Source organism: Girardinichthys multiradiatus, chromosome 22, assembly GCF_021462225.1.
Source record: "Girardinichthys multiradiatus isolate DD_20200921_A chromosome 22, DD_fGirMul_XY1, whole genome shotgun sequence".
NCBI classification, from domain to species: Eukaryota; Metazoa; Chordata; class Actinopteri; order Cyprinodontiformes; family Goodeidae; genus Girardinichthys; species Girardinichthys multiradiatus.
In genome coordinates, this window is record NC_061814.1 from 41,572,140 (window position 1) to 41,595,962 (window position 23,823).

The 23,823-nt window shown below is 42.9% G+C and overlaps 2 protein-coding genes across 3 annotated transcripts; one reads left to right on the top strand and one right to left on the bottom strand.

Moving 5' to 3' along the window:
* Positions 1–8,270: 8,270 nt before the first annotated feature.
* On the top strand, positions 8,271–17,513 carry dennd10 (DENN domain containing 10). The gene is made up of 9 exons (XM_047351626.1): positions 8,271–8,557; positions 9,631–9,827; positions 9,921–10,000; positions 10,083–10,231; positions 10,748–10,859; positions 10,941–11,041; positions 11,174–11,281; positions 14,336–14,430; positions 14,662–17,513. The coding sequence occupies exons 1-9, from the start codon at positions 8,512–8,514 to the stop codon at positions 14,827–14,829; spliced, it is 1,056 nt and encodes a 351-aa protein (XP_047207582.1). The 5' UTR covers positions 8,271–8,511; the 3' UTR covers positions 14,830–17,513.
* On the bottom strand, positions 17,494–23,356 carry sfxn4 (sideroflexin 4). Of its 2 annotated transcripts, none has more exons than XM_047351627.1 (14): positions 23,187–23,356; positions 23,045–23,110; positions 22,912–22,968; positions 22,795–22,821; positions 22,598–22,652; positions 21,970–21,995; positions 20,757–20,810; positions 20,605–20,667; positions 20,465–20,533; positions 20,284–20,374; positions 18,747–18,862; positions 18,578–18,663; positions 17,762–17,879; positions 17,494–17,679 (listed from the first exon to the last, which is right to left on the bottom strand). In XM_047351627.1, exons 1-14 carry the CDS (start codon positions 23,223–23,225, stop codon positions 17,602–17,604), a joined length of 945 nt encoding a protein of 314 aa, XP_047207583.1. In that variant the 5' UTR covers positions 23,226–23,356; the 3' UTR covers positions 17,494–17,601. The 2 variants fall into 2 exon arrangements, with proteins under 2 accessions (XP_047207583.1, XP_047207584.1); XM_047351628.1 differs by having other exon boundaries at positions 17,757–17,879.
* Positions 23,357–23,823: the final 467 nt, after the last annotated feature.

Consider the following 23,823-nt stretch of genomic DNA (forward strand, 5'->3'; position numbering starts at 1 on the left):
TAAATATTTAATATGCGTATAAACCCACTACTCAGTTATTGGTTTTTGTAAGTATTGAAAAAAATGTCAGTTGCACCAAAAACCTTTATAATAGCCAGAAATTTTATTGGAACTTGAGACCAATATTTAATTAAAAAAAAAAGAACAAAAAAAAGTCAGGTAATTTGATGTTTCTTTAGATCCCACAAAATTGTGTGGCTATAAATATAGAAACTTTCCTGCTCTTTGACCCAAATATGTGATCCTGGAATATGGCAAGCCATAAAAGGACTAAACAATAATGCATGTTAATATATACAAACACAGAAAGAAATGTTACTGATATTGAGGAATACAAGGGTTCAGAAATAGGTTTTCAAAGCTGAAAAAGTGTATATCATATTGTCCCCACAGTTGAATGTGATTTTAATGAGATACCAGAGAATGCGTCACAGAGCAGCACAGCCTGTCAGCTGGCTGAAAAAAAATCACAATTTAGAAGTTAAATTTTTCAGGCGCAGCACGGATGGTGTGGGGGCAAAGCACGCGACCATATATAGAGGATACAGTCCTCGAAGTGGCTGTCCCGGGTTCGGGTCCCAGACCTGGCGACATTTACTGAATGTCTCCCCCTCTCTCTACCCCTTTCCTGTCAACCTATCCTAGAGGCTATGTTGTCTGGGGCTTAAATGCCCCTGGTAGGGTCTCCCATGGCAAACAGGCGCTACGTGACGGTTCAGACAAAGAGCAGTTCAAGAACCCCTCATGACGACTACAAAATTGAGGCATGTGACGTCGCCCAGTACGGCGGAGCCGGGGTCCCACCCTGGAGCCAGGCCTGGGGTCGGGACTCGTCGGAGAGCGCCTGGTGGCTGGGTTGCTCCTCGTGGGACCCGGCTGGGCCAAGCCCGAACGAGAGATGCAAGACCATCCCACAGTGGTCCCACCACCTGCAGGGGGAACCGTGAGGGACTGGTGCAAAGAGGATTGTGCGGCGGACGAAGGTGGAGACCTCAGCGGCCCGATCCCCGGATGCTTAGGCTGGCTCTAGGGACGTGGAATGGCACCTCGCTGGGGGGGAAGGAGCTGGAGCTTGTGCGGGAGGTCGAGAAATATCGACTAGAAATAGTCGGGCTCGCCTCCACGCACATCTCCTCTCTTCTACTCTGGAGTGGCCCACTGGGAGAGGTTGCAGGCTGGGGTGGGTTTGCTTGTCTCCCCCCAGCTCAGCCGTCTCGTGTTGGGGTTTACCCCAGTGGATGAGAGGGTCGCATCCCTGCGCCTTCGGGTTGGGGAGAGGTCTCTCACTATCATTTCAGCCTACGGGCCGAGTGGTAGTGCGGAGTACCCGGCCTTCTTGGCGTCCCTGTCGGGGGTGCTGGATAGTGCCCCTCCTGGGGACTCCATTATTCTGCTGGGGGACTTCAACGCCCACGTGGGAAACGACAGTGACACCTGGAGAGGTGTATCATCAGACCTTCGGCTGCATGTTTTGGACACTCGGGTGAAGAGAGGGGCTGAGCTGTCCACTGATCATTACCTGGTGGTGAGTTGGATCCGCTGGGGGAGGAGAAAGCCGGACAGACTTGGCAGGCCCAAGCGCATAGTGAGGGTCTGCTGGGAACGTCTGGCGGACACCTTGGCCAGGGATGTATTCAACTCTCACCTCCAGGAGAGCTTTGACCAGATTCCGAGGGATGTTGGAGACATAGAGTCCGAGTGGACCATGTTCTCCGCATCTATTGTCGATGCTGCTGCCCATAGCTGCGGCCGTAAGGTCTGCGGTGCCTGTCGCAGCGGCAATCCCCGAACCCGGTGGTGGACACCGCAGTAAGGGATGCTGTCAAGCTGAAGAAGGAGTCCTATCGGCTGTGGTTGGCTTGTGGGACTCCTGAGGCGGCTGACGGGTACCGTGGGGCCAAGTGTGTCGCGGCCCGGGCTGTGGCAGAGGCAAAAACTTGGACCTGGGAGGAGTTCAGTGAGGCCATGGAGAAGGACTACCGGTTGGCCCCGAAGCGATTCTGGCAAACCATCCAGCGCCTCAAGAGGGGGAAGCAGTGCTTCGCCAACACTGTTTACAGTGGAGGTGGGGAGCTGCTGACCTCGACTGGGGACATTATCGGCCGGTGGAAGGAATACTTCGAAGATCTCCTCAATCCTGCCATCACGCATTTACTGGTGGAAACAGAGGCTGGGGACTCGGGGTTGGACTCTTTCATCACCCAGGCTGAAGTCACCGAGGTGGTTAAAAAGCTCCGCAGTGGCAGGGCTTCGGGGTTGGATGAGATCCGCCCTGAGCACCTCAAGTCTTTGGATGTTGTGTGGCTGTCATGGTTGACACGCCTCTTCAACATTGCGTGGCGGACGGGGACAGTGCCTTTGGATTGGCAGACTGGGGTGGTGGTCCCCCTACATAAGAAGGGTGACCGGAGGGTGTGTTCCAACTACAGGGGGATCACACTCCTCAGCCTCCCTGGTAAGGCCTACGCCAGGGTATTGGAGAGGAGAGTCCGGCCGATAGTCGAACCCGGCTTCAGGAGGAGCAGTGTGGTTTTCGCCGTGGAACACTGGACCAGCTCTATACCCTCTACAGGGTACTCGAGGGTTCATGGGAGTTTGCCCAACCGGTCCACATGTGTTTTGTGGACCTGGAGAAAGCATTCGACTGTGTCCCTCATGATACCCTGTGGGGGTGCTCCAGGAGTATGGAATCGGGGGCCCTTTACTAGGGGCCATCCGGTCTCTGTACAAGCGGAGCAGGAGTTTGGTCTGCATTGCCAGCATTAAGTCGGACCTGTTCCTGGTGCATGTTGGACTCCGGCAGGGCTGCCCTTTGTCACCAGTCCTGTTCATAACTTTTATGGACAGGATTTCTAGGCACAGCCAAGGGCCGGAGTGGGTCTGGTTTGGGGACCAGAGGATTTCGTCTCTTCTTTTTGCAGATGACGTGGTCCTGCTGGCCCCCTCTAGCCAAGACCTACAGCATGCACTGGGGCGGTTCGCAGCCGAGTATGAAGCGGCCGGAATGAAGATCAGCTCCTCCAAGTCCGAGGCCATGGTTCTCGACCGGAAAAGGGTGGCTTGTCCTCTTCAGGTTGGAGGGGAGTTCCTGCCTCGAGTGGAGGAGTTTAAGTATCTCGGGGTCTTGTTCACGAGTGAGGGAAGAATGGAGCGGGAGATCGACAGACGGATCGGTGCAGCTGCCACATTAATGGGGGCGCTGTGCCGGTCTGTTGTGGTGAAGAGAGAGCTGAGCCGAAAAGCGAAGCTCTCGATTTACCGGTCGGTCTACGTTCCTACCCTCACCTATGGCCATGAACTTTGGGTCATGACCGAAAGAACGAGATCCCGGATACAAGCGGCTGAAATGAGCTTCCTCCGTAGGGTGGCCGGGTACTCCCTTAGAGATAGGGCAAGGAGCTCGGCCATCCGGGAGGGAATCGGAGTAGAGCCGCTGCTCCTCCACATTGAGAGGAGCCAGTTGTGGTGGCTCAGGCACCTGTACCGGATGCCTCCTGGACGCCTTCCTCGGGAGGTGTTCCAGGCACGTCCCACCGGAGGAAGGCCCAGGGGACGGCCCACAACACGCTGGAGGGACTATGTCTCTCGGCTGGCCTGGGAACGCCTTGGGCTCCCCCCGGAGGAGCTGGAGGAGGTATCTGGGGAGAGGGACGTCTGGGCGTCTCTGTTGAGCGGAAGACGACGAGTACGAGTACCAGTACGAGTACGAGTACGAGTATATATATATATATATATATATATATATATATATATATATACAGGGGTTGGACAATGAAACACTTGGTTTTAGACCACAATAATTTATTAGTATGGTGTAGGGCCTCCTTTTGCGGCCAATACAGAGTCAATTCATCTTGGGAATGACATATACAAGTCCTGCACAGTGATCAGAGGGATTTTAAGCCATTCTTCTTGCAGGATAGTGGCCAGGTCACTACGTGATACTGGTGGAGGAAAACGTTTCCTGACTCGCTCCTCCAAAACACCCCAAAGTGGCTCAATAATATTTAGATCTGGTGACTGTGCAGGCCATGGGAGATGTTCAACTTCACTTTCATGTTCATCAAACCAATCTTTCACCAGTCTTGCTGTGTGTATTGGTGCATTGTCATCCTGATACACAGCACCGCCTTCAGGATACAATGTTTGAACCATTGGATGCACATGGTCCTCAAGAATGGTTCGATAGTCCTTGGCAGTGACACGCCCATCTAGCACAAGTATTGGGCCAAGGGAATGCCATGATATGGCAGCCCATACCATCACTGATCCACCCCCATGCTTCACTCTGGGCATGCAACAGTCTGGGTGGTACGCTTCTTTGGGGCTTCTCCACACCGTAACTCTCCCGGATGTGGGGAAAACAGTAAAGGTGGACTCATCAGAGAACAATACATGTTTCACATTGTCCACAGCCCAAGATTTGCGCTCCTTGCACCATTGAAACTGACGTTTGGCATTGGCATGAGTGACCAAAGGTTTGGCTATAGCAGTCTGGCCGTGTATATTGACCGTGTGGAGCTCCTGACAGACAGTTCTGGTGGAAACAGGAGAGTTGAGGTGCACATTTAATTCTGCCGTGATTTGGGCAGCCGTGGTTTTATGTTTTTTGGATACAATCCGGGTTAGCACCTGAACATCCCTTTCAGACAGCTTCCTCTTGCGTCCACAGTTAATCTTGTTGGATGTGGTTCGTCCTTCTTGGTGGTATGCTGACATTACCCTGGATACCGTGGCTCTTGATACATCACAAAAACTTGCTGTCTTGGTCACAGATGCGCCAGCAAGACATGTACCAACAATTTGTCCTCTTTTGAACTCTGGTATGTCACCTATAATGTTGTGTGCATTTCAATATTTTGAGCAAAACTGTGCTCTTACCCTGCTAATTGAACCTTCACACTCTGCTCTTACTGGTGCAATGTGCAGTCAATGAAGACTGGCTACCAGGCTGGTCCAATTTAGCCATGAAACCTCCCACACTAAAATGACAGGTGTTTCAGTTTCATTGTCCAACCCCTGTATATATAGGACAGACCAAAAGTTTGGACACACCTTCTCATTCAAAGAGTTTTCTTTATTTTCATGACTATGAATATTGTAGCTTCACACTGAAGGTATCAAAACTATGAATTAACACATGTGGAATTATATACTGAACAAAAAAGTGTGAAACAACTGAAAATATGTCTTGTATTCTAGGTTCTTCAAAGTAGCCACCTTTTGCTTTGATTACTGCTCCGCACACTCTTGGTATTCTGTTGATGAGCTTCAAGAGGTAGTCACCTAAAATGGTTTTCACTTCACAGGTGTGCCCTGTCAGGTTTAATAAGTGGGATTTCAAGCCTTATAAATGGGGTTGGGACCATCAGTTGTGTTGTGCCGGAGGTGGATACAGTACACAGCTGATAGTCCTACTGAATAGACTGTTAGAATTTGTGTTATGGCAAGAAAAGAGCAGCTAAGTAAAGAAAAATGAGTGGCCATCATGACTTTAAGAAATGAAGGTCAGTCAGTCTGAACAATTGGGAAAACTTTGAAAGTGTCCCCAAGTGCAGTCGCAAAAACCATCAAGCGCTACAAAAAAACTGGCTCACATGAGGACCGCCCCAGGAAAGGAAGACCAAGAGTCACCTCTGCTGCGGACGATAAGTTCATCCGAGTCAACAGCCTCAGAAATCGCAGGTTAACAGCAGCTCAGATTAGAGAACAGGTTAATGCCACACAGAGTTCTAGCAGCAGACACATCTCTAGAACAACTGTTAAGAGGAGACTGTGTAAATCAGGCCTTCATGGTAAAATAGCTGCTAGGAAACCACTGCTGAGGACAAGCAACAAGCAGAAGAGACTTGTTTGGGCTAAAGAACACAAGGAATGGACATTAGACCAGTAGAAATCTGTGCTTTGGTCTGATGAGTCCAAGTTTGAGATCTTTGGTTCCAACCACCGTGTCTTTGTGCGGCACAGAAGAGGTGAACGGATGGACTCTACATGCCTGGTTCCCACCGTGAAACATGGAGGAGGAGGTGTGATGGTGTGGGGGTGCTTTGCTGGTGACACTGTTGGGGATTTATTCAAAATTGAAGGCATACTGAACCAGCATGGCTACCACAGCATCTTGCAGTGGCATGCTATTCTATCCGGTTTGCGTTTAGTTGGACCATCATTTATTTTTCAACAGGACAATGACCCCAAACACACCTCCAGGCTGTGTAAGGGCTATTTGACCAAGAAGGAGAGTGATGGGGTGCTGCGCCAGATGACCTGGCCTCCACAGTCACCGGACCTGAACCCAATTGAGATGATTTGGGGTGAGCTGGACCGCAGAGTGAAGGCAAAAGGGCCAACAAGTGCTAAGCATCTCTGGGAACTCCTTCACGACTGTTGGAAAACCATTTCAGGTGACGACCTCTTGAAGCTCATCAACAGAATACCAAGAGTGTGCGGAGCAGTAATCAAAGCAAAAGGTGGCTACTTTGAAGAACCTAGAATATAAGACATATTTTCAGTTGTTTCACACTTTTTTGTTCAGTATATAATTCCACATGTGTTAATTCATAGTTTTGATGCCTTCAGTGTGAAGCTACAATATTCTCTCGTACTCGTACTCGTCGTCTTCCGCTTATCCGGGACCGGGTCGCGGGGGCAGCAGACTCAGCAGAGACACCCAGACGTCCCTCTCTCCGGACACCTCCTCCAGCTCCTCCAGGGGGAGCCCAAGGCGTTCCCAGGCCAGCCGAGAGACATAGTCCCTCCAGCGTGTCCTGGGTCGTCCCCTGGGCCTCCTCCCGTGGGACGTGCCTGGAACACCTCCCGAGGATGGCGTCCAGGAGGCATCCGGTATAGATGCCCGAGCCACCTCAACTGGCTCCTCTCGATGTGGAGGAGCAGCGGCTCTACTCCGAGCCCCTCCCGGATGGCCGAGCTCCTCGCCCTATCTCTAAGGGAGTGCCCGGCCACCCTACGGAGGAAGCTCATTTCAGCCGCTTGTATCCGGGATCTCGTTCTTTCGGTCATGACCCAAAGTTCATCGCCATTGGTGATGGTAGGAACGTAGACCGACTACAATATTCATAGTCATGAAAATAAAGAAAACTCTTTGAATGAGAAGGTCTGTCCAAACTTTTGGTCTGTCCTGTATATAAATTTGACATGAGCACTGACATTGTTGGAAAATATTTTAAATTGCAAGAAACAAGGACTGCTTATGAAACTAAAATCTCTCCAAATAAGGTAACAATGTCTGTCAAACAGTTGGCAAGCTACATGACCCTTATCTGTTAAGGAAATGACTGCATGTTGAACCTGACTAAATTGAAATGTTTTTCTTTCAGTTTTTGGATGTACATCTACTTTAGTTTAGCAATCTCATAACATATTGGCAATTCAACAATCTATCATGCATATTATATTAATCAGGCCTTTTTTGTCCAGTAGATGTCAATGTGTGTTTGAGCTGTGTAAAAGATTACACCATCTCATGTCTACTCTTCCTAAACGGGGATTTTCAACTAAACTGGCAGCCGGGTAAACAAAGTTCCCGGATGCGCTCCATTGTGATGCGTTCAATATCTGTTTGAAATCCCAGTCACTGTTTCAAAACACTTTTAGTTTTGGCAAAGACCACCCTTATAAATATGCTGTCAGAAGAAAGGGTAAAATTTGAATGAATAGATAGATAGATAGATAGATAGATAGATAGATAGATAGATAGATAGATAGATAGATAGATAGATAGATAGATAGATAGATAGATAGATAGATAGATAGATAGATAGATAGATAGATAGATAGATAGATAGATAGATAGATAGATAGATAGATAGATAGATAGATAGATAGATAGATAGATAGATAGATAGATAGATAGATAGATAGATAGATAGATAGATCTGCCTAGTTTTGGTAAAGTTGCAGTTGCAAACAAAAAACTACAGACAATAATTTGTCTAAATATGAGAAGTTTTTTTTTTTAATCTGACATACATTTTTTATTTTTACTATATAGCAAAAATTCATCTGGCTGCGTTTGAGAAACGCATGTTCCTTCGCAGATATAATCTAAAATCACTACCTCTAGCATTCGAAATAAAAAAGGAAACCAGACTAATATAATATAATATAATATAATATAATATAATATAATATAATATAATATAATATAATATAATATAATATAATATAATATAATATAATATAATTCCACTTACCTTGAATGCACCGACAGAGCTTCCTAATGGCAAGCTGTGATTGGCTGTGAGCACCGTGGCTCCGCCCTCTTCAGGTCCCGGAAGAGGGAAGAAGGTTCTGCAGAGTCTATTGACAGCTGAATTTTCCCAACCCATTGACCAGGCTTAGCCTAATCGGTCCTACTGATCTATCAGCAGCGTATTCAGATATTTGACCATTAGAGCAGCTCTGGAGGATCTTCTGGGGTAAATTTGGAGACTTCTGGTGTTTTTGCTGCAGTTGTGAACTCTTACCGACCGCGGTCTCTCACTGGCATGGAACATGGCAACAACTGAGACGCAGCTGATGTTGAGCGTCGGATTAATTGGTAAGTTTTTATTTTTTCGGATTATTTTCTTTTGTTATTTAAGTGTGTTCTAATTCAAACAGCCTAAGTTGGCGCTTCAAGACTTTTGGGAGATCACATGACACCAGTGTGACCCAGATGTGCTTCATCAGCAGGAGCAGGGCTCTCTGATCTCTCTGATAATACATTTAAAGGCCACTCTAAACAAATACATTTTTAATCTTGATTTAAAGCAACTTAGGGTTTAGGCGCTTTTACAATTTTCTGGGAGTTTATTCCAGATTAGTGGAGCATAAGAACTAAAAGCTGCTTCTCCATGTTTGGTTCTGGTTCTGGTTCTGGTTCTGCAGAGTAGATTTGAGCCAGAAGACCTGAGAGGTCTGGGTGGTTGATCCACTGACAACAAGTCTGTAATGTATTTTGGTGCTAAACCATTCAATGATTTATAGACTAACAGAAGTATTTTAAAGTCTATTCTCTGAGCTACAGGAAGCCAGTGTAGGGACTTTAGAACCGGGCCGATGTGCTCCACTGTCTTAGTTCTAGTGAGGACGCGGGCAGCAGTGTTCTCACTAGAACTAGTGAGGTCAAAGGTAATTTACCTTTGTGGAGGTAAAGGTACATTTTCATATGTTTCTTTATAAATTTCAGTTTTCTACAAAGAAAATTCTGAAAATGTGACATGAAGACCCTTCCATCCAAAACCAACCACCTTCAGAAGTCGCCTCGACCAAGGAGCACACCAGACAGGTTAGGGATAGAGTTGTAAGCGAACACTGCATATAAACCTGAACACCACTTCCCCACTGTGAAACATGGTGGTGGCAGCATCATGCTGTGAGGATGCTTTTATTCAGGGACAGGGAAGCAGGTTAAGGTTGTTGGAAAATGGATGGAGCAATGTACACAGCAGTCCTTGAAGAAAATCTGTTGGAGGCCTAACAGACCTATATCTGACCTTCACAGCTATGCTCCTCTTTGCGTTTGCCACATAAATTCATTGAATTTTTTTTGGAAAAGTTGGAAGGGTTTACTGTAAAAACGGGCCGCTCTGCACCATAAGCTTATTGTTGATTTAATGTTTCCGCCACCAGAGAAAGATGTGAATGGAGACACGTTGTGGGTGTGGTGTTATCCTTCCATCAGTCCTGAACTGAGGCATCTCCTGCTCAGCAAGTGTTGCCTGACACAGGACAGCCGTGATTTCCACACCTTGGTGTTTGGCCAGTTCAGCCGCACCTGGTACTACATCACCACAGTTGAGGTGCAGGAGCCGACAGCACTGAACAAGGTACTGACCTGGCAGCACCCAGCAGTGTCTCTCTCACAACATCTCAGAAAATATATATCTGTGCTGATGTTTGTCTGTTTCTTCGGCTTGAAGGTCACCCATTTTTCAATAGCTGTCACTGCAAAAGACTTTAACCCTGAGAAATATGCTGCTCTTAGCAGAATACTCTGCAGGTAAAGTTTGACCTAATACATTCCCACTTTATTTCAGCGCTCAGGGTCAGTGCTTACTAGAGTGATAACATTTGTTTTTCAGGATGTACATCAAACATGGCAATCCAGTGAAGATGATGGAGGCTTACATCACCGTGCTCACTAAGGGGATCTGTCAGAATGATGAAAACGGCTCGTTTCTCATCAAAGATTACGATGTCCGAAAGGCGTACCTGGCGGGTTCAATCAAAGGTAAGACTGTCCAAGAGTCGGCTGTACTGTTTTCGCTTTCATCTTAATTATTTTCCGACCAGATCCATAGAATCATTATTGATTATATGCAGAGGTGTATGTGATGTAATGTAAAAATAAACAACTAAATAAGACCTGCTGTGTACTTCTTCCTATGACCAGTATTCATTTTTTCCAGTATTAGAAACAAAACAATTGCAAATGGACATTTTTTTTCTTTTCTTTCACAAACATTCCTGACATGATGTGAGTGGGTTGACACCAGATCTCCTGTTTATGATTGTCTCTCTGGGATGAAGACTGTCCCTTTGAAGCATTTCACTGACGAAATTGCGACCTCCCAGTTTCTCAGCTTTATTCAGTCAAAGAAATAAGTTGAATTTCCAGTAAAAACCTTAATAACTGAATCAACACATTTTTATAAGCATGTCATATTGACCTCTGATGTTGAGAAAGTGGTTCTTTAAAAAATCTGAGCATGATGAGCCGGGATTGTGCTCCCTCGTCTCTTCTCAGATGTTGTGTCTCAGTTCGGCATGGAGACCATCATCTTGTATACCGCCCTGATGCTGAAGAAGAGGATTGTGGTTCATCATCCTCGGATTGAAGCGCTGTTAGAGTTCACCAGGTACATCGGACACATTAACTTTCACTTTACTGTGAGGAATGTTGTCGCGTGTTTCTGACCCCCGACCCTCTTTCTGAGCAGAGTTCTGCCAGCTCTGACGTGGCACAGAAAAGACTGGTACATCCTGCATCCTTATGTGCATCTGACTGATGCTGAACTGGAGGACTTAAAGAAATGCCCTGGTGAGGCTGCCTGCTGCTTGTTCCAATTAACAGGAAACTTCTGTGAACCCTCAGATGATCTCCCATCTGCTCCGTTATCTAATGAAGGGAAAATTAATTATTGACGTGCCAATATGTTTCCTTTCTGCACAGGGTACATAGCAGGATTTGTGGATCCCGAAGTGAGCAACAGATCGGACTTGTTTGATGTGTTTGTGAACCTCCCAGATAGTGTGATCACAGTGTCCCAGGGTGCCAAAGGTATGCTGTGTTCGAAAGAGAAAGCAATATACCGCTGGCTTTTAATTAATATGTATTTATTTTAGTAATTTAGTTCAAAGAGTAAAATCCATTTTACACAGATTTATAATACAGTGATTATTTATTTATTTTATTTATTTATTTTATTCAAATTAGGACAGTCCACATTAACATATTATCTTAAAGCATTAATGTAAATATGCCAGAATTAACACAAGAGCTAGTTATGCTCCATTAGAGGAGGAGGAGAAAGTCCAATTTATACTTTGAAAACAAGGCAATCATCCATGAATATCTGACGGCTATCGAAGTCCAAGATGTCGTATTTACTTAAGATGGTAAAATAGTGATCATGTAAAGATTTTTGTCAAGAATTTTCAGCGTTTTTTTGAAGAGAGACTTTAAGGGAAGGGATCCAGAGTGACCTCTGTAGTGTGAAACCATTTAATATAACAGTAACTGATATGTCTGAATATCATGATATGCATATAAACCTGTCCTTCTGAAGTCAGAGACGGTCTTATATATTTGAAGTTTGACAAATTAATACTTAATATTATGTGAGATTTTCTTTACATGCTGCTTGAAATTTAAATGGGAATCAAAAACAACTCTAAGATCTTTAAACTGTTCAACCACATCTAATCTCTCTCCATTTACAAGCACAGACGGTTGTTCGCCTTGCGCTTGCGGCCCAGAGAAAAACAGGCAGACTGTTTATTTAATGTTAAGAAATGAGCAAGAGTCATGGCACCAGAGACAACAGTGGCAGCTTCACTTTTTGTTTTTACATGAACATACAATACTGTGTCATCAGCATATAATTGTATTTTTACATTTTACAAACATTGGGCATATCATTAACAATAAATAAAACTGGTCCCAGTATTGAGCCTTGTGAGACTCCAGCTGAGCATGTAAGAAATCTAGACTGTGAATTTTCTGTTTGAACTGCTTGTTTTCTGTTAAACATGTATGATTTCTTCCAGCAGAGGGTACTATTAGAGAAATTAAAATCAGTTAATTTAGCTAGAGGAACTTTATGATTGATGGTATCAAAAGCACGTTTCAGGGCAAGGAATACAGCACCCACAAAGCCACCATGATCTAGCTGGTGTTTTTAGATTTTTTAGAAAGTAATACGTGCCAGTATCTGTGGAATGATGCTTCCTAAAAACAAACTCCATTGGATTGAGGAAACCTGGACAATTATTTAGATGTTCTGTTAGCTGTGCAACAATCCATTTCTCTGCAATGTTAGAGATTGGCAAAATACTTATAGGTCTCCCGTCCTAAATACTGGGGTAACTCTGGCTATCTTCCATGCTGATGGCACTATTCCATATTTAATTGATTGAGTTATCATGTGTGCAATTGGACCAGCAAGTGGCTCTTCATGAAGCTTAAAGAAATGACTTGTAAGGCCAAATATATTTCTAATCTTTGAGCTTTGAGTACATTATACACAACTCACAAAATGTTATGGATGTTTGGTGATATAATTTTATAAAAATAGAGCATTTAAGTAGGAGCATATGATGGTAATTTCCTAATCTTAATGATTTATTAAAACAAAAGCCAACAACAGTGGGGGGTGTACAACAATACAACAATGTTGAGTATCTAGATGGCAGATCATCCTAGAAATAATCTATATTATTAATTTATAATTTGGATTATAAATTAATAATTTGGATTACTACGGTTTACAGCTAATAAAAACCCAAAGTTTCTCTGGAATTTAATATTTAAAAATCTGCATATGTCCAATAAAAAAGGAATATTAATACAATTATTTGTTGTTGTGACCTATGGAATCACAGAGAGAACTGGTTACTTGACACAAGGAGGCAAGGCCACAAAAGGTCATTTCTAACAAAGCTGTTTGTTGTTTTACAAGCATAGGAATGAAAAGTTGGTGGAAGGAAAATGTGTAGAGGAAGAAAAAAAAGTGCAGCAGCAACAGGGATAACCACAGCCCTGAGAGGATTGTGAAGCAAAGACCATCTGAGAGTTTGGGGGAAATTCGGTGATTGGACTGCAGCTAGAATCTGAACTTTCAGAAGCATCGCACACAGACGTTTCCAGGACTCGGGCTGAAGCTGTCACATTCCTGTGTCGTCCTGAACAAGAGACAGATGACAGATGTGTCTTACCAGGGCTAAGGAGAAAAAGAACTGGACTGTTGCTCGTTGGTCCAAAGTCCCAGAGTCAGGAGGAAGAGTGGAGAGCCACAGAATCAACATTGCTTGAAGTCCAGCGTGAAGTTTCCACAGTCCGTGATGATTTGAGGTGCCATGTCATCTGCTGGTTCTGGTCCACTGGGTTTTGTGAATTCTACAGGCAACACAGCCATCTACCAGGAAATTCTAGAGCATTTCATGCTTCCTTCTGTTGACAAGCTTTATGGAGATGCTAATTTCATTTTGGCACCTGTCCACACAACAGAAAGTACCAATATTTGCTTTAATGACCATGGAGAATCTACGAAGTATTATCAAGAGGAAGATGAGAGGCACCAGACCCAACAATGATGATGTGAAGGCTCCTATTAAAGCAACCTGGGCTTCCATTACACCTCAGCAGAACCACACACTGATCGCCTCCATGCCATGCCGCAATAATTCATGCAAAAAGAGCCCAGACCAACAACTGAGTGCATCAACTGTACAGTACACAGACATACCTTACAGTCGGTTCAAGGTTTTGTATTTAAATCATTTTTATAGGTCCTATCTTATATGCGAAACTGAATTTTGGGGTTTCATCTGCTTCTCTTAAATGAGCTTCACTTCACAAACCTCTTAAGACTGTGGTTCTCCATGTTGCCTGTGTCCCCTTTTCTACCCCACTTTTTCTGTCCACTAAACTTTCCATTAACATTAACATTAATTCGTTGATATACAACACTCTGTCTATAATAAATCTATATAAAAGGAATTGAACATTGTCGACTGAGTAACCAAAATAAATAAAGATAGATTCATTGTGATGCACCTGCATTTCCAAGCTTCTTTTGATGCCTTCAGATTAATGCTCAGCATTTCACCACAGAGGCTATGACGATGGGGAAGTTGCACAAGGACATTGCTCAAGTCATCGTCCAGTCTGCAGAGGATGCTGAGAGATCCGATAGTCAAGTCATTAAGGTGAGAACCCGCACAGAACCGCTTGCCTCTCACCAGGCCGTCAATCTTAATCTTTTTAGATTTCTCAGAAGGATTGTAGTATCATTTGATTAGTTTTTCTGTGTTTATTTTCTTTGTGATTGTATTGTAATTGTATGTACAGCGCTTTGAGTGTCTTGCTACTGAAAAGCGCTATATAAGTAACCTTACCTTACCTTAAATCTATCCTAACAACCAAACTTTACTTCACAGGACATTTCCATCAAAACAAAAGAAGTCCTCACCAACTTGTTCGCCCTGGCTGATGAGTGTGAAGACTCTAAAATCACACTGGAAGTTTTAAAGCAGCATCATTTCCCCCCGGCCACTGAGAACTTCCTCTTTCATCTGGCAGCTGCAGAGCAACTCTTACGGATATAAACTCAAGATACAAGCAGGATGGGCAGAGCTGTGCTGGGTAAACCTGGACACTTCTGTCTCCTCAAAGGCTTTTCTTCCTGCACTCAAACCTTAAGGTGAGAAAAGGAAAACATCTCTAGCAGCAGATTTTAATATTTACAGGAGAGTGAACATGAGGAGACTCCACATGGTTGATAATTAACATTTTATGCTGAGATGAACACCTTTAAGCCTGGTGGTTTTTTCTCTATGCACCAGAGAACAAAGGGTCTGTAGTACGATTTACAGTAAGTGGTCCTGGAAGTGAATCTGCAGCTCCAGTGAGAAGCTGACATCCTGCCATCATGGACATGAATGTCATTGTCATTATTATCATTCACTTAAATCATTCCAGGGTGGACTGATTATGCATAATTTAACTTCTTTCCTGGTGCACAGAGGAATGAAGTACACAGGTTTGAATTTATCATGGATTTTCTGTAAGAATTATACATAAATTATTCTGACAGGCAGTGAACCTGCAACTGGAAGAGGTCTAGCTCTGCTGGTTGATGCCTGGGGAGCATTAGGTAAAACATCTGAATGAGCCGATGGGGCGTGCCTGTTGTCATATCTGTGCCAACATTATTGTGGTCGGTACCCCTGATGGGATCCTCTACATTCTAGCATCTTGTTCAAACACATCAGATCCTCAGTGATGAGTCCGGCAGGGAGATGCATCTATGCAGCTGAGAATGATTCTCATGTGCAGAGCTCCTATTAAAAAATTGAGTTAGTAAACAGAAGCTCTTCTGTTCATCTAACTGTAACGAATGTTGTACACGCCTGGTTTTCCCCTCTGAATCAGTCCAGCGTTTTGTTTTTCACTAACCAGTGTTGGTTATTTTGTAAAAGATGCACCGATCAACCAGAGATCAACTGGTCACACACTGAACTACCACCATTTTTGGATCTATATATGCTTCAACCAACAGCATGTACAGTAGTGCTCAAAAGTCTACACGCCCCTGTTAAATTCTGACTTTGTTGAGACCATGATAAATCATTCCCAAGCTGCTTCTGCTGTTAATGTGACATTTATCCTGTAAAGTTCAGCCAGAAAACAAATAAATCTGTTAGGAGGGAAATCTGGCTCAGTCACCTGGTGATTGAGCCAGATTTCTTAAAGTGTGCACCCCCTTAACTAAAACTTTATTAAACCATCTTTGATTCAGTTTCTGCTTTCGGTCTTCTTTGGGAGGAGTCTGTCAGCAGCCCTCATCTTGACTTGGTAACATCTGCCCCCTCTGCTTTGCAGAAGTTCTCCAAATCCATCCATTGTGAGGACACCTCTTGTCCACAGCTGTCTTCAGGACATGGCACAAATTTGAGTTCATCCACTAAGACAAAAGCCCCAGATCCATCCGAAGACAAGTAACTGCAGAGCATGATACTACCCCCACCATGTTTTACCATGTGGATATGAGTTTCTCTTTTTTTGGTGATGCTTTGTGCCTTTTCTGGGCCAAATCAGCCTTTTGAAACTGTGGACTAAAACTTCAGTTCAGTTCAGTTTTTTCAGGCCATAAAAGATTCCCTCATGAGGTTCTGGGAGGCTTTAGCCAGGCCTGGATGTTTTCTTTAGAAGATTGTTCTGTCTCACAACCCAACTTCTTAATGCAGATGTCTGGAAAACAAAAGGGAGTGCTGACACATGCAGAACAGAACCAGTACTTGTTGGGAATGCCTGCAGGTTCTTTGGTGGTATTGTCAGACTTTTCTGAACCTCCCCGACCCGTTTCCGTACTTTGTTTTAATCAATGTAGGGAAAACGTCCAGTTTTTGTTAATGTGGTCCTCATTTTTCTCCCAATTGTTGATGACCGTCTTCACTAAAGCTGTGGATTTTTTCATGCTCTTCTCCTGACAGATACTTCTTGTACAATGAGATCCTGTTGTTTTTTTTATAACCTCTCTGGATGAATACAAATGTCAGGAAAAGTAGTAAGGCTGAACTTTATTACAGATTAATAAGATTCACTATAACTGGTGGCAGGTGTAAATAAAGGTTTCAATAGAGTATAACTCTCAACACTTATGCAACCAGGTTATTAAACTTTTTATTTTTTGTCTTTTTTTAATCATACAGATGTGTTCTTTTGCTGAAGGGAATATTGTTACATTAATAGACTGAAAAAAGTTTAATTTGGTCGCAAAAACCTGAAGCTTTAACAGGGGTTTGTACAATTTGGAGAGCCACTGTACTTTACTGCAGTTCTGTCAGCTCAGTAAAATCAGACTCAGGTTGGGGACATGTGTTTTCATACATAAATGGTGATAATCTTCAAATTGTTGGATTCACAACTACAACCTCTATCAAAAGGTTTTTCTCTTTTGTGTTTTAAAGAAATCCTGAAAAAATCAAATCAGAACCTCAAAGTAACCAGGTTATTGGTATCGGCCTGGAAAAGCCAGATCGGTGCATCTTTAGGTGTTACTTCATGCCTAAATAAGCTAATTGATTTTACAGCTTCGAGCGCCTTACTGATGTTTATTTTGCTTTATCCTTCAGCCAATTGATCATTTTTGTGCTTCATTCTCTCAAATAAAGTAAGTTTACACAATAATCATGTAAAATTTAAGTAAATGTATTTTTCAGATTTAATATGATGTTTGTTATAAAAAGAAACCCGATATAACAACTGAATAAAGTTAATATCAAAATGAGTTTGTTTAATAAGTTAAAACTTTCATATAATGAGACGTTTCCAGCTTCTTGATGTTTCTGGGTAAAGTGATGCCATCCAGCTGCTTCTCAGAGACCTCTGTGGTAGTACAGCTCCTCACCGAACGCTCCGGCCAGCAGTTCCTCCTCCACGCTCTCGCGTTTTATCTGTAAAACGATGCTGGAGTCAGCCTGGGTCGCCACAACGGAAACATTGGAGCCAATCTGAGCAGAAGACCCTGAACCTCACCGTTCCCACTTGTGAGAAGAAGCTGAATGAGACGGGAATCATCAACCAGAAGACAAGCGCGATGCTTAAGTGGCGGCACGGAGCCACCAGCAGAGAGTTGATCTGGAAAAATCTTGTTCTGTGAGGGGAAAATGAATTTAAACAAAACTGGACGGACTGTACTGCAGGTGTACCCATGGTGGGGCTAACTGGTAAGATTCAGCTCATTATAAATCCATCTGTCTGACAATCAACTTTCGATAAAAGCAGTAGTTGATGCAGCAGCTCTGAAGGAAACAGACTTCAGAAGCATTTTATTCAAATGTATTAAACAGACCGTATGGTTTTTAATAACTTGAAATGGTCTCTGAAGATATCTGATAAGGAAATCTGGCCATTCCAGTCAACCCTGGTCTTCAGGAAACACTTCAATGCCTTTTATTGTTGGCACATTTTTCTGAAATCCAGGTTCAAGAGGTTCACTGCAGCCAAACAGAATACCAATAAACGCCTTTAATCGAGGAATTGGGCAGATATGATGCAAATAAGGACAAAAACAAGAAAAATACAGATGGACTTAATCAGCAGAACTGATGAGACATTGTATGCATTATGTGATGTCACCAGGGGCAGAGGCAAGTGGGAGTTTGTGAAAGGGTCAATTTAAACCTAAATAAGTGTTTGCAGTAAAATAGAACAATAAATAGAAAAACATGAACCTCAGATGTTGTTCTATTGGAGAAAATCTATAAAGTTATTTTGACTGATTTTATAAAAAAAAAGACTGGCCAGTTACCTGAAAGAGAAACTAATAAAAATAAAAAAGAACAGACTCACCTTTGTAGGAGCAAAACCAGCAGATTAGGAACAGCAGTGGTCATCCCAAACAGCACTGCCCTCGACAGCCCGGTTTCCCACACAGCCTAATAAAATTCACAAATTCACTTGTCATTCTGAAAGCGTCCAATCAAAAGTCTTCTTTCACCTTTTTTGCTCCACTTCGAACCTTTTCTCCTGCTGCTTTGGAGATACCAACAGGGTTTCCATTATAATCGAACACTTGGATCCCCATTTCGGTCTCCTCGGTTCTGATGGTGAGGACGCTGAAGAAGGCCAGAGCAGCTGAAGGGAGGTACATGCACAGATAACACGGGAAAAACATGCGGACACACGTGTTCCACGTGGGATTACACCGAACACTACAGGTAAATCACTATAAAAAGGTGTGACATTTGAAGAATGTGTCTTTTACATTAGGAAAAAACGTTCACATGTGCATTGCATGCAGGAAAATATTTCAAACACGGAAGAGTTTCCTACATGTGTTTTACATGTGACACACATAGGTAAAAACACTGCACATGTGAACAGGTTTGCCATCTGTTTATCACATTACTATGTGCCATATAATTTCCACATGTGAAACATATGGAAAACATTGCACATGTGAGAAGTTGTCTAGGTTTGTTTCACATGCTAACTACACGATATAATGTTCGCATGTAAAACGTGCAAAACCATTGCACATGTGAACAGGTTTGCCATGTGTTTATCATGTGCACAATATAATTTCCAGACATTCAAAAAACATTGCACATGTAGAATGTTTTTATTCTTCACATGTCACTACACAGTATTATTTCCACATGTGAACAACATGATATATTTTTCACATAGGAAAAACACGCAAAAACATTTTACATGTGAAAGGTCTTCCCACTTGTTCTTCACATCTTACTACACTTTATTATTTCCACATTTTCTTCCCATACAACAACATGATAGTTTTCACATGTGAAAGATGTCAGGACATGTGAAATGTTTCCACGTGTTTCACATCTTAATAACACAATATATTTGCCACGTTTGAAAACATTTCACATGTGTAAATTTTTCAGCGGTGTGTCACATGTTATAACAAACATAATTTCCAAATGTGAACAATGTGGGGAAACCTTCCACATGTGAAATCTAACACCAACATTTCCATGATTTCTTGATTAAAAATGACACAATCGGACTCATAATTACTGTATTTCCCGTTATATTCCCCCAGTTTTAACACTGCTTCATCAAGACAAGATCCGTCCAGGAGTCACAGATGCTCCTGGGAACACTGGGGATGGCCTCTTGTCATCATTATTCCAGGTCTATCATGTGGGATGGCTATGGATCAGTGGGAAGAGTAGATGGACGTTTGATTCCACCTTTCTCCAACACATGTTGAAATGGCTGGAGCAAGGCAGTAAGTTGCCAAAGTGATTAGTGTAAGATTGTGTGTGTTGCTGGTAAGTTCAGCCATTTAAAATGTTACATAGGCACCACATGAAATCAACGGGTTTCCTGTGTAATATCATAGTTTTCATATGGGAACTTACATGTTTGTTGGTCCAAAAACACATTAGCCATGTGAAGAGCATGTCTTTCACATATCTCATGTTATTTTACCATGAGAAATTTCACATTTGCGCATTCCCTTTCACAGGTTTAAAATATGCAAAGTCCCATGCGAGATGTGATTTTGTACGATTTCAGAACTTTACCTGACAGTGGGATGGTTAGTATTGACCTGAAGAACATCTGCAGCGGGGGGCTTCTCACACGGAGTCTGTTGATTAAAATCTGAGGAAGGGCCTAAAATAACAGACACAGAAAATTCAATAAGCAACTCCTCAAACTTGAACTCGGACATCAGGTCACCGCCCCTGCAAAGACTGCACACACCCCCACAGATGTTGTGTAGGAAACTGTTCCTGCGATGAGCAGAAGATGCTTCAAAGAGGTCTTCTTCACCTGGAGACAAAGAGACATTGAAGTTGAATTACACATTATTACGACAGGTTTTTAGGTTTTGCAGACATTACCTCCTCCGCTGAAGTATTCCTGTTCATGTGGTTGAACCCAGCATTGTAACTCTGAAGCAAAAACTAAAAAGAATGCATTTAAACAACATAAATGATTTTAGTTCATCATCATTGCCAGAATTACAAAAATGCGAGGCAACATGCATCATTACCTGCCAAAACAGAGCCGGTTTGACGGCGCTGTGAGGTAAAAGACTCGCAACGACCTGTGGACAGGGAGATGTCTTTTTAGCAGCTGATATTAGTTAAAAAGTTCAACTATGACTTAGGCAATTATGCCATGAGGCTAACAATGTAACAAACCCAGCCAGATTTCTGCTTATGTGCCTAAGTGACACATGAATCAATATATTAATTAATTACTTACAGATACTCCTGATCTCAGTTTATGTGTATAAAGCAGAATCAGTTTTCTATTCTAACCAATTTACCACCATGGGTGAAACCAAACATCTGTCAAAGGATGTCAGGGACAAGACGGTAGATCTGCACAAGGCAGAGATGGGCTACAACACCATCAGCAGGATGGTGAGGAGGTGACAACTGTTGCTGTTATTATTTGGAAATGGAAGATCACCCTCAGTCTGGATCTCCAGGTCAGATCTTGCCTCGTGGGGTGAGGATGATTGTAAGAAAGCCAAGGGATCTGCTCTCAGCTACACAGGAGGAGGCTGTTGGTGATCTGAAGGCAGCTGGAACCAAGGTCACCAAGAACATCATTGGTTTACAGAGTTATGGTTTGAAACCTTGCAGCCCACTGCTACAGAAAGTGCATCTGCGTGGGCCCGTCTTAGATTTGCTGCTAAATTAAGCTGGTTAGCATTAGCTCAGCTGAGTGTATTTGGAGGAAGAAGTCAAGGATAAAGGTGGAAATATTATGAGCTGGGCAGTTTTTCTGCTAAGGGTACAAGACAACTTGACCTCATTGAGAGGTGGTGTACCATAACATCTTGTACCCTAAAACTGGAGCGGCCTAGCCAGTCTCCAGAACTCAGCCCTACAGAAAATCTTTGTAAGGAGCTGAAGTGTTTCTATAAGGAGGAGCTGGCCAAAATCCTTGCTGAGATGTATGGAAAACCAGTGGCCCGCTACAAGAACCATCTTCCTGCTTCAGTTGGCAACACAAGCTTTTCCATCTAGTCACAGATCATGTTCTGCTCGGGGATCAGATTATTATTTCACTAACGGAGATTAAAATGTATTTTTAACTGTAATGTAATGTGTTTTCTCCGGCATTTTCTCTTCATAATAAACCATTAAAAAAGTCCCGGACTGTTCCTTTGTTTGTAAGTTAGCAAAGTTCCAATTTAACGAGGGATCAAATATTTATTTCCTCTGATGGAGATATGGGATATAAACACATACCAGAGGTCCTGATATTGGAAAATATGCTGGGGAAAAAAAAAGGAGAGAAAGTGAAAGTCACCATTTTTTAAACGATTTGTTACAAGATACAAAATACACCATGTGAGGCGTAGATGTTTCAGAAATGTACTTCAAGGAGTTAAATCATGGTGCTATGATGCATCTAGAAACATCCTCCTGTTGCTGCTGAACATATCTGAGTAGTAGATGTGAACCTGGCGCAGAGTAACTGAACACCTAGCAACTCCAGCTAAAGAGAGTGATGAGATAATATAAGCCTGATGGAACTCTACAGTACCTGCCATGAAGGTACAGGACATAGTTTATGTGACAAAGCACATGATAGGTTGGCCAGACAGGAAGTCAGGTGTGAGGTTAGTGCAGTAAGACAGCGGTGAGGTGTGTGATAGGAGGAAAAGAGGGATGAATGGGTTCAAAGTGGATGTGGATCAGCTGTAAGCTGCTTCTTGGCATTGGTTTTATAGAGGTCCACATGAGGGACCCCCAGGGGTTCTGAATCCTGATAGGATGTATGGATTATTTAATTATAATCAAATTCATTGATGACACACCTGTACGTTGTACATCATTTCTTTACGTGGGAAAATGTAAAAATCAACACTCTTACCTGGAGGGCGGAAAATAAGTGGAAGAGCAGCACCAGAATCCGGGTGAAAGGAAGACTGTAAACAAAGTGGAAGAAATAGCATCAGATGCACAAATCATTATAGTATCTCCAGGAAACATATCTGCAGTCATTCCAGTAACAGTGGAAAAAATACATGTCAAATCAGATTTATCCGAGCTGTTTCTTGTAACACCTACAAGTGAGAGGGTCACTGCAGCCTCATCCTGTCAGAGACACAAAACCAGACATTAAAGGTTTGCATTGTTTCCAGACCACCTAATGAATGCACTTCAGCCACTAAAACACACTCATACCTTCTCATTTAGCCTTTCTTTACTTCCAAGCAGAGCATGAGCTTTAAGTATTTCAGCCTGAGGAGACCAGACAGAGCAGATTATTATGATCAGGCCAACATCAGAGCAGATCTCCACAGTGACTGTTACCCACATCAGAGGAGAGCAGCAGGGTTGCATCCAGGAGATTAAACCAAGTCCTCAATCGGCTGAGGAAAGACTGTGGAAACAGAGTTCAGTGTACCAACAATCTGTGCTGCTGCTCTGCATGTTTAAACCCTGCAGTGAACAGTTACCTGGCCTCGGCTTTTCCACTGCAACAAATTATTATCCATAACAAGCAACGGATGCTATTCGCCTTTAGGAAGGTAGAATAAAACAAAAATCCTACAAGCATGTCTTTCTCATGCTTCTGAGGTCAAGCTGTTTAAAATAAAACTTCCGCCTTCAGTCACGTGATCAGCGCAGTAGGCGGGACTGTTATGGCGCATTCAAAAACATAGGAGATAACAGAGCTGTGAAATGATATACTTTTGAAGCACACATTGATGGTATCGCGGGATTAAATTAGCCCATATTAATTGCTTTAATAAATTGTTAAATTAATTAGACAGTTTAAATAAAACTGGAAATTGTCTACATACATCAAATACCTCAATACATTAAAACTTAAAAACAATTTATTAAATGCATAATGAAATAAATGAAAAAACTATTATTAAATCCATATATAATAATTTAAATTTTTATTTTTTGGTACATAATTACTTCATAGTCCTGTTTGGCAGCATATAAGGAATTAATTAAATCTGCCAGCCTTACCCTTCAGAGTCAGTGGTAAAGACAAGTTAACTAGTCAGCAGATTATTTTGTTTCTTAGGTTACTCAATAAGATGTTCGGGTCTATTTTACAAACTTTAGTGACAGTTTGAA